This window comes from Cornus florida, unplaced genomic scaffold, assembly GCF_030987335.1.
Source record: "Cornus florida cultivar Cherokee Brave unplaced genomic scaffold, ASM3098733v1 CherokeeBrave_3.0.0_Hap2_Chr05, whole genome shotgun sequence".
In the NCBI taxonomy this organism is placed as follows: Eukaryota; Viridiplantae; Streptophyta; class Magnoliopsida; order Cornales; family Cornaceae; genus Cornus; species Cornus florida.
In genome coordinates this window covers 95,369,113-95,379,800 of record NW_026775575.1, presented here as the reverse complement: position 1 = coordinate 95,379,800, position 10,688 = coordinate 95,369,113, and the positions used below count along the sequence as shown (strand labels likewise).

At 36.4% G+C, this 10,688-nt stretch overlaps 1 protein-coding gene across 2 annotated transcripts; it reads left to right on the top strand.

The window, feature by feature from the left end:
• The first annotated feature begins 369 nt into the window (after positions 1–369).
• Positions 370–10,688, top strand: LOC132307758 (G-type lectin S-receptor-like serine/threonine-protein kinase At4g27290). Of its 2 annotated transcripts, XM_059805607.1 has the most exons (3): positions 372–1,789; positions 1,970–2,096; positions 10,474–10,688. In XM_059805607.1, exons 1-3 carry the CDS (start codon positions 500–502, stop codon positions 10,494–10,496), a joined length of 1,440 nt encoding a protein of 479 aa, XP_059661590.1. In that variant the 5' UTR covers positions 372–499; the 3' UTR covers positions 10,497–10,688. The 2 variants fall into 2 exon arrangements, with proteins under 2 accessions (XP_059661589.1, XP_059661590.1); XM_059805606.1 differs by lacking the exon at positions 10,474–10,688 and having other exon boundaries at positions 370–1,789; positions 1,970–2,241.

Sequence of the window (10,688 nt, the reverse complement as noted above, 5' to 3'; positions counted from 1 at the left end):
TATAAATAAGTATTTATGCAGCACTACCCAACAGGTTAAACTTTTAAATAAATAAACAAGTACCTATTTATTACAGTCGGTATCATAATTAGACCTAATTCTTAATTCTGTATTACGTCAAGTACCATCTAATAATTTAAATTCCGGAGCAAATGTACAACTGTTGTGCCTTAGACTACTCTACCATTCAAATGGAAAGCGGCTACTCTACCATTCAAATGGAAGGCGGCTAGAGTCAAATGGATGTGGTGTGGGACCCCTGATTCAAATGTCAATTATGATGAGGCACAACTAGCTTTAATTACGGAGCATTACAAGGAGGCGGCCTGGGTGGCTGGTTTTGACCCTGAACTAGACTAAATTAATTGCACATTTATACAGTACTTTGCAGATTCCCATGGGGAAGAGACTGACTTAATTATTTATTTCGCTTTCATCTTGAACGCCGTGGGCCAACCAAAAAACTTTCCTATGGTTTTCTGAAATAATATTGTGAAGCATGAATAATACCATAATTCTTTTCTTGTATTCTATTTTTTCCATGCTAACAATAATCTGTGATGCAGTAGAATTAGACACCATAACTGCAACTCAATCTCTTACTGATGGGCAAACCATGGTCTCTTCAGACACAACATTTGAACTGGGATTTTTCAGCCCCTCTGGTAGTACTTCCAGGAATCGATATTTGGGAATATGGTACAAAAGATCTGTTGGGACTGTGGTATGGGTTGCCAACAGAGATACTCCAATTACTGATACATCAGGAGGAGGTGTCTTAAAGCTCACTCATGGAGGAGTTCTCATGCTTGTCAATACTACAAACAGCATCTTCTGGTCTTCGTCAAATTCATCATCATCCAGTAACAACACGGTGAACCCAGTTGCACAGCTTTTGGATTCGGGTAATCTTGTTGTCAAAGATGCAAATGCTGTGAATTTCCTATGGCAGAGTTTTGATTATCCGTGTGACACTTTGTTGCCGGGCATGAAGCTTGGAAAGAACCTAGAAACCGGAATTGATCGGCGTCTATGGTCATGGAAGTCCAGTGATGACCCTTCTAAAGGTGACTTTTCTTTTGGACTTGATCTTCGTGGATTCCCAGAATTTGTCCTCATGAAAGGTCCGGTTGAGCAATACCGTTCTGGACCATGGAATGGTCTCCGCTGTAGTGGCACGATGGGTTTAACACCAAACAGCATTTACACATACCAATTTGTTTTTGATCAAAAGGAGGTATATTATGAATTTGAGCTTATTAATAGCTCAGTTTTCTCACGGTCTGTTTTGAACCAGAATGGAATTGTACAGCGCTTGACATGGAATTATAAAACACAGGATTGGACAGTTTACACGAGTATACCAGCAGATAATTGTGATTCTTATGGGCTATGTCAGGCCTATGGTAGCTGCAACATTGGTAACTCCCCGGTGTGTAGGTGTCTTGATAAATTTATGCCAAGATACCCAAAAGATTGGGAAGCAGCAGATTGGTCAGGTGGGTGTGTTCGAAGAAAGCCCTTGGATTGCCAAAATGGATCAGCAAATGGATTTCTCAAGTATTCCGGTGTTAAATTGCCTGACACGCGGAATGCCTGGTTTGATAGGAGCATGACCCTCAAGGAATGCGAGATGGTATGCTCAAAAAACTGTTCTTGTATGGCTTATGCAAATATAGATGTAACAGCAGGAGGAAGTGGTTGCTTGCTCTGGTTTGTTGACTGGATTAATATTAGGGACCTCACAGAAATTGGACAAGATATTTACATAAGAATGGCCTCCTCTGAGGTAGGTATGATATATATTCAAAAGCACGTAGATGAGTAGCTTTTACATTCTGTTTTCAACAGAAAGTAGGCATTTAGAAGCTCTCACTGAAAAGTGTCCTCTTTTACTGCTGCTTTATTTCTCAGTTTTCCTGCCTTCAAATATAGTTGCTTTACATTGTGGTAAATTTTGACCGTGCAGAAGCACAGCAGCTCCCATGTAAAGGGACGATTGAAGATTATTATCATTCCTATATTACTTGCAGCAGTGGTACTCCTAGGCCTGTTCTTTCTGTTGTATTTCTTAAGGAGGAAGCTGAAGAGAGTAGGTAAGATATCTAGAACACTGAAATTACTTCCCTTTCCTATTTAGCAAAGAAAACTACAAATTCTTACCCCATTTTTAGTTAGATTCCAAGTTCCCATTTTATGTCTTTCTCATGTCTTGTCGGCATCAAATGTCAAGATTTTCAAATTTATTTCCCTTGCCACTTTATCTTGGTTGTGTGTGTGTGTGTGTGGCTTAATCATAATACTTTCCCTTGGGCTTACCTGAATGTGTGTGTGCGGGGCTTAATCATAATACTTTCCCTTGGGCTTACCTGAATTTTTTAGGATGACTATAGAGAAATAGAGAAGTTGTTTGTCATGAAGGTGTGTAGTTGTCTGTTTTGAAAACATTTGTTGAACACCACCTAACCTTCACCTAATTTAAAAGTTTGAGCTGCTAGAAAGGGTAAAAGTTGAATATTTAGATGTTGGTTTTTGCTCTGATACAACTTTCTGACTTTGCTGTGATACCACTTTGTTGAAAATAGTGGGCTATACAAACAAATACAACTATATAATTTGAGAGAGAAATGGAGGAAGAAATATATTATCACTTATTCCTTAATAAAATTGCTAGAGTACATGATTATAGACCTTGAGAACACATATCTATGAATTACGTATAAATTAATGCCCATAACTCTCATTTCTCCCACTAACATAATCTTCAATAGGCATAACTCTCACTAATATAGTATTTATTAGGCTCAACTCTCATGACTTTTGATTTTACATAACCTTAACTCCCACTAAGACAATTTACTACCCACTAACATATATGCTAAATTCACACATACATCATAAAGATATAAAAATACTTGAAAATACTAAATACTAAAATACTAAAATCAAATACTTAACAACATTAAAATGATTTATTAAAATAAAAAAACATGGATGTACTTGGCAACATCAAAATCTACAAAGATCATAAAGCATGGATATACTTAACAACATCAAAATCGCCGATAACCAAAACCACAAGTCACAATATAAACATGATTGCTAACTTGGAATTGAATGCGAAAATAAATAATAGAAAACTTGGACATCTAGACTCGGAATTCTGCCGAGATCAATGGTTGTTCCGGGCACTAACCCGCCGGGAAAACCACCCTAAGTGCGTACTATCTCAATTGGAGAGAACTCATACTTCCCGCACTAAAGTCGAACTTTAGCCATATCATACTAACCATGTCCCAAGTGACTCCAAAATAAATAAATTAACAACTAATATATATATGAAACCCCATCCCATGCACAAGTAGTTTGTAACCACACAATACATGCTCCAAATCCACAACTACTATAGGATGACAAATGTCGAATCTTCAGAGCACAATGCGTTACGCACTATAATAACATCACATGTCGAATCTTCAGTGTGCGATTCGTTACACGCTATAACAAGATAATCCAATATTGGAACGTAATCTCATAAATTCATTTCAAGTCTAAAATCATGCTTTAGATATACAATCAACATCAAACACATGATTTAAATCCATAATGCAATAGAAACGGAATTTAATCAAGTAAACTAATTAATTCCTCTAAGTTGCAATTCTCAACCAAATGGCCTCAAATTACACATGTTAGCAACATAGCATGGTCATTGCATATACAAATTCCAAAACTTGATTAGGCCAACTGAATAACAAAATGGAATTTAATTAAATCATGATAATCAAATGCCTAAATTCTAAAACAACATAAAATGGTCCCATATTAACATATACTAGTATACAAGTCCTACTCATCTCAAATATCAAGTCAAAACTTAATTAAGCTAAAGGAACATTAAATAGATTTTAATTAATCATTTTAATTAAAGTCTCTAGATTTTCAAATTTATCCAAATGCTCTCAAATTTAAGTATGTTAAACAACATGCCTAGACTTAATTTAAAAGCATGCTACAAGTCAATTTCATGCAAGGTACATCCATGTAAATTTAATCTTGTACAAAGAATTAAATATTATTAATTTTCTAGATTTGATACAAGTCATGCAATCAAGTTGTATAATCATGGAAAACACCCCATACAACACATACAAAATCCTAAAACATCCCATACCTCAATTGGAATGAAAATCCCAATTACCACCGAAGTGAAATCGCCCCAAATTTTTGGTCCGCAAGACAGATATTTCAGCTTGTTACCTTCAACTTGGGAAAATTCATAAAAAATTCAATTATAATACAAATTGAATAAATCCAAAGCCCAATGAAAGCTTAAACACTGTAATTTGATAATATCAATTTATTTTAACAAAATATTTTCCCAATTAAAATAGTTTTGACCCACAACTTTGAAACAAATTCTGCAAAGAAAACACATTTTCAGCCTGTAGCTTCCAACTTTGAAAATTCATGAAAAATTAATTTGACATCCAAATTGGGTAAACCTAATTTATTTTAAAAGTAAACATATGAGAGTGTAAAAATAAAAATTTAAGCCATGATACAATGTGAAAAGGTTAGTGAAATAAATCATCTAAAAATATGTTTTCCAGCTACAACAAAAACATGGATAGCAGATAGTCTCGGATTTTTTTAAAAAATTTAGAAATGCTCTAAAATCGTGAAATTTTTTTGAGTAATGTAAAATCCATGGAGAAAATTCCAGTAAAAATTTCAAGGTAATTGAAACACCAGAGCTCCATATAAAAATTCGTTTCCAGACCGGATAAGAAAAGATTTAAATTTCCAGCAACTAGCTTGCAACTTCAAAATTTCATAACTAATTCATTTTAAATCCAAATTACATGAAACCAAAACTAAATGGAAGCTAATTGATTATATTTTCATGTTCTATATTTAATTTGACAAGATTTATTTCAAGTTAAAACAGTTTAAGGGCATAATACAAGTCCTTCTCTTCTATGCATGTAAAACACTCAATAATGACATAAAAATACTTCAAAATAATAGATCAATACCTCACTAGAGAATTGAATCTCTAGATACCAAAGCAAAACTAGGAGTTAGACTAGATCCTTCAAGGGTTTTGAAGAGGAGGATGAAGGGAATAAAACTATTCCAAGCTTTATGGTCTAAAGTAAGTGGAAGGGCCTCAAAGATTAAGGTCAATGCCTAAAGCTTCAAGCTTCATCTATGGAGGTTAGGGTTTTGTGGTGAGAAAGAAAGAGATGAAATGTGAAAATGTGTGAGTGGAGGAAATAGAAATCCTCCACTCACTATGTGATCCTACACCATGGTCAACACACACATCTATGGTCAATTGCACAAAAACCCTCCTTTAAAACCATAATCCCAAAGTGGCCCAAAGATATTTGCAAGACTAAATTGTGAACCTACACTTGTCACCAATCCATGGCTCCTTTCTAGGTTTAATCCCACACCTACACTTGTCAACCATCCTTGCCAACAAGTGCACCAATCCTAGGCCAACAAGTGGGTAAATTCTCACCCCTCCAAATGTCATCATCCAATGCATTAAAGTATTTCCACACAAATGTCAACAAGTGGACCAATGAGAGTGACACTTGTCATACTTTTCAAAAATTACAAAATGGTCCTTTTTGAAAATATCTTCCAAATTTAATTACAAAATAGTCCCCAAGATGAAAAATAATTATTTTATTTAATTACACTAAAACCCCACAAGTTAAGAAGAATTACACTAAAGTATGCATTAATGCCCATTTATAAAGGAAGTAAGCAATCAACATTCTTTTCTAGAAAGATAAAAATACCACTATCATGGAAATCAAATATCATGAATGCATGCAAGACCGGAATCAAATCCGAGCACAAAAAGTGAGGTTGTGAAAGGAAAAAGGATAAACGAGAAAAAGACAAAATGTGAATAGTGTTCGGAAAAATAAAATATGGAAATGACACAATCCCCAAAGGAAGTTGTCAATCCAAGGAAAAGAGTCTCGGAAATCATTCCAGAGCACTCGAGACAACATCAAGTGATAAAAAACCGAGCCCAAAAAGGAAAAGACAACGGGAAAAAAAAGATATCCGTTAAAATCTAAGAAAAAGAAAAGGAAGAAAAATGATCGGGTCATTACAACCTTCCTACCTTAAAGGGATTTCGTCCCCGAAATCCAGCCCCACCAAAAGAAAAAGACGAAACCAGGATAACTACGGAGTACATCTCTGAGTATCCCTCACAACATGCTACGAAAGTAATCACAAAACTGAAGACAACATACAACCCCATGTCATTCGCATCCACGTGCTCACGACAGGACAACCCCTTAGAAGAAAAGTGATCGCATGGCCACACCACAAGTCGAAACTCACACACAGAACTTAAAGCCAGACGAGGGAACGGAAGACAACAATCAAAAGCACCCCTCCTGACGAACCATCATAAGGAACCAAAAACAACCACCAACAGAACTCCAAGATATCCATGAATCAAATCAAAGTGCTAAACAAAGATGACATGGCAGTACGAATAGTGACCAGAACCTGCCCACGATGTACTCAAATGTGTGGTAGCAAAGACAATTCCTAGTGCCCGCCCACACTTACTCATCAGTAAGGTAGCATCGATGGCAACTAGCACCTGCCCATAGCACACAACTTATACGGTAGCATGACAGTATAAGGCACCAATTCATAACCTGCCCCCACTAGGTCTACCCATGAAACCTCTCGATACAAATGACGTCAATGTCAAAAATGATCATTACCAAAAGCACTACGGAAACCAACATTTTGTGAGAGTTGAGATATAGTCCAAAGATGTCCGGCCGGACCATCTTGGCCAATCCCAAAACTCTGACAATAATACCATAGGTACCGCTACGCTTAAGGCCTTAAATCCTCAATACAATAAGACCAACAATTTTAACATCTTAAAACACTACTATCAACAACATCAATTACGAATCCAAAGTCTGACAAGCAAAACAGCATCTCCAAAATCCCAGATATCATCCTAAAATAGATCAACTATAAGACTACTCACCGTACTCAAACATCGGATCAAAATCCCTATAACGGATAACTAGATCCTCGAAATACAAGTCCACGAAATGGCACACACACCCAAATCTTGACAACCAAGGTTATCAGCTAACAGTGGACATCAGACAGGCCAAGGGTGAGAAGCGGGGTGATAAAGACTCTGCTAATCAGTCAGTTGAAAAGGGAAATGGAAATGATCATCGACAGAATGACAAGGGCAAGTTCCAGGGACAGCAGCCTTAGAAGAAACACAAGAGTGGTTCAGATGATAACAGGGATGTGTCACCTATTCATGGGCAGCAGAATGGGGGACCACAGACTGGACAAGGTCAGCCACAGGCTAACAGACAGAGGAGGCCATTTGGTACTTTCCAGGGTAGTTGCTACACTTGTGGAGAGTATGGTCATACCTCCAGGTAGTGTCCTAAAACAGGACCGGGACAGGGGCAGCATGTGCAGCAGGGGCAGAGGGCGCCAGTACCTTTACCCGCTCCACAGGTACCCTGGATTCAGGGACAGACTTATCCGGTTTTACCGGCACCGCCGCAGCCTCAGGGACAGGCACCGTAGCAGTTGCACTATGGCAGGGTGTACAACCCCATGCCACAGGATAGGCAGGCACCTCAGGCTAGTGAGGGTAAGTTTCCTATTCATGATTACTAGGACGTGTTTTGTGGAGTGCCACACACTCGTTATATTTCAGTCTTTATATTTTTTTTTATCTAGGATAAGGACGAGGGTATTAGTATATCAAAGTTGGGGAATTTAAGTTGCAGCCGGATGCGACTTATTTTGAAGTCACCGAATAGTAATTAAATCCTTCGTAATAAGGTTTTTCTTTGATGCGTGTTGAGTAAAGTCATTACAATGAGGCTGAGTCCACTGGAGAATAGGAGGTTGGAATCGCTCGTAGTTTCCTAAATTATAGAAGAATGTAAGAGCGAATTCCGAGGACGGAATTCCTTTTTTTAGGGGGGGAGAATGTAATACCCCTAATTTTAAAAAGGCTATTTATGGTATTTAATTTATGATTTTTATTACATTTTTTATATTTAATGGGTTACTTGAATTAATTGACTTATTTGCTTTAATTAATTATTTGCATTATTTGCATTAATTGTGATTAATTGTGATTAATTGTTTTAATTATTTATTTGGCTTTAATTTTCATTAAATTGTATTATTTGATTTAATTACCTCATAAAATTGTTATTAATTAATTGTTTTTTTTTTTTTTTTTTTTTTTTTTTTGAATTTACTTACTTATCGTAAGTTAGGTTTACAAGTTTAGGTTTAGATTTACATGGGTAGCCGACGTTGATTATAACCTAGGTTTATCTATGGGCCGAGTTATATCTTTATGGACTTAGGGTTTCTGTAGTGTTTATATATATGTGTGTATACGTTGGTTTAGGGTTACAAATAAAACCATATTCACCATAGTCACGTATACAGTGAGATAGGGGGAAAACAGAGCGAAAGATTGAAGGGAAACACAGAGTGAACTTGGGTGGTTAGCAAAGCATCTCAAGGAGGAAGGAGCGGGGTAGCGTGGAACTACAGGGTAGGACACGAACATATCACACAGAGACGGTGAATTAGAATTTCAAATCTGAAATTCAAAGGCAAGTTCTGTTCTTCTCTCTCCCATTAATTCGTGTTCTGTGCATGACTAGTTGGACTCCAGGGGTTAAATAAAGGTTAAAACAGATTTAAACCAACATAGTAACATGTTTTATGCATACATGAATTTAGTTTAATCTTTGAATTAACATCGTGAATTATCTGCTTTGAATAATTTTTGATGTTCTGCTATTTGTATCATGTATGGTGGATGTTTCAGTTTTGTTACGGTTGGGATTAGTGATGTGATTAGATGTCTTGTAATCACTCTAAGACTGAGTTTGAACTCTAGAACAAGTGCTTAGAATAATATTCAATTGCACTAAATTAAACTGAAGTAAATTCAGTTGGAACTTGCTTAAAATTGGACAACAGAGGTTCTGTAATCATAGCTTTTAAGCTTGTGTTCCATGCATGTTTTAGTTGAATATCAGTGGTTTAATACATGCCTAGGACTGAGTTTGAACTTGAACAAAGATTTAAAAACATCTCAGAGACTCTGTAATCACCGGAGTTAGAGCAGACGAAGCTGGATCAAGCAACGGTTGCAAAGGGGAAAGGAGCAGGCTCTAAATTACCAATAGAGCCGGCTCAAAGTAGATGGAGCCCGCTCTATAAAGGACTTGGAGCCGGCTCAATGTTGAAGGAGCCGGCTCTAAGTGAATTTTAGAGCAGTCTCAATGTTTTTGTTGAGCCTGCTCTATTCTTGCCTCGCACAGTAGTGTTTTAAGGGGCTGTTTGGGTTTTCTGGGTTCTGCACTTCATTTAAATTATTTTAAGTGATGTATGGGACTGTATAAAACTGGTATTACGATGGAAAAATATAAATTCATAATTGGATTGAAGGATAGAATAAGGAGAACCTAAGAGGAAACTAGTAGCTTGCACACTGTCTAGTTGGTTTTAATTACTGTAACTTGGCAAAGATATTTTATATAATTTAATTATATATAATCATATATTTTTACAGTGTTATGAGTATGGTAAATTAATTACATTTAACTATACTTAGCTTGGATTTAAATTGGTATTTAATTTGTATCAATTTATTGGCTATTTTGGAGGATTTAAATGCTATGTCTTATTCTAGTTATTTAAATGATTGGAGCATGATATTTAGGTTCTGTAATGAATACCTAATGTTGGTATATGTATGAATTTATACAAATGCATATACTGGAGGATGGTTGTTGATTATATAGTGTTATTTTAATAACTATGTTATAATGGAGGATTGTGTGTACCGGTATGGGACGGTGACATACTAGGTTTGGATTAGTTAAACACTAAATCCTACCTAATTTGGATTAAGGTATGGATTAACCCTATGAGTTAAGTCCATCACCTACTTGTGTCATATCAATCAAATAATTGAATGACTTAATATGGTTTCAAGATGGATTTGCTTTACATTTATCAAACCACTTTTCAGATGGTTGATATTTTGTAATAGGAGGACACGGACTTTATATATTTATTATATGTGCCATGGTATGAGCTTGAGTCTCAAGACCATGGTTAGGGTGCATATACTGCCTAGGATGGATAGCTCGACAAAGGTATTGTTCCCTGGTAGGTCTAGATACACATGACCACAGTATGTGCGATTTGGATGGTATCTCTATTCAGGTTGAGACAGACCTTTTTGGACTAGTGAGTGTCCTATAGTATGTACTTATACATATATGGACTACTCTAGGTATTGTTGAGTCTTTCTAGTATGTATCTGCGTATCAGATTCCTGTTTGGATTGTAGTAGATCAGGACTTGCATGTGGGCCTGACCCACCCTTATATTTTTTAGGTACTCGTCAGTTCCAGGGTTAGAGTTTGATCGTGCAGAGCAGATACGGACTTCTATTCTACCGACAACGTAGGACTTCTTTCCAGATATTAGATTTGGATTTTATCTTCAGTTTTCTTCCATGCAGTTTGGGATTTTATTAGGGGTCCACTAGAGATGGATTCCCGAGTTGTTAAACTTATAGAGTTTGGATTGTCAAGATTTAAATATTTATA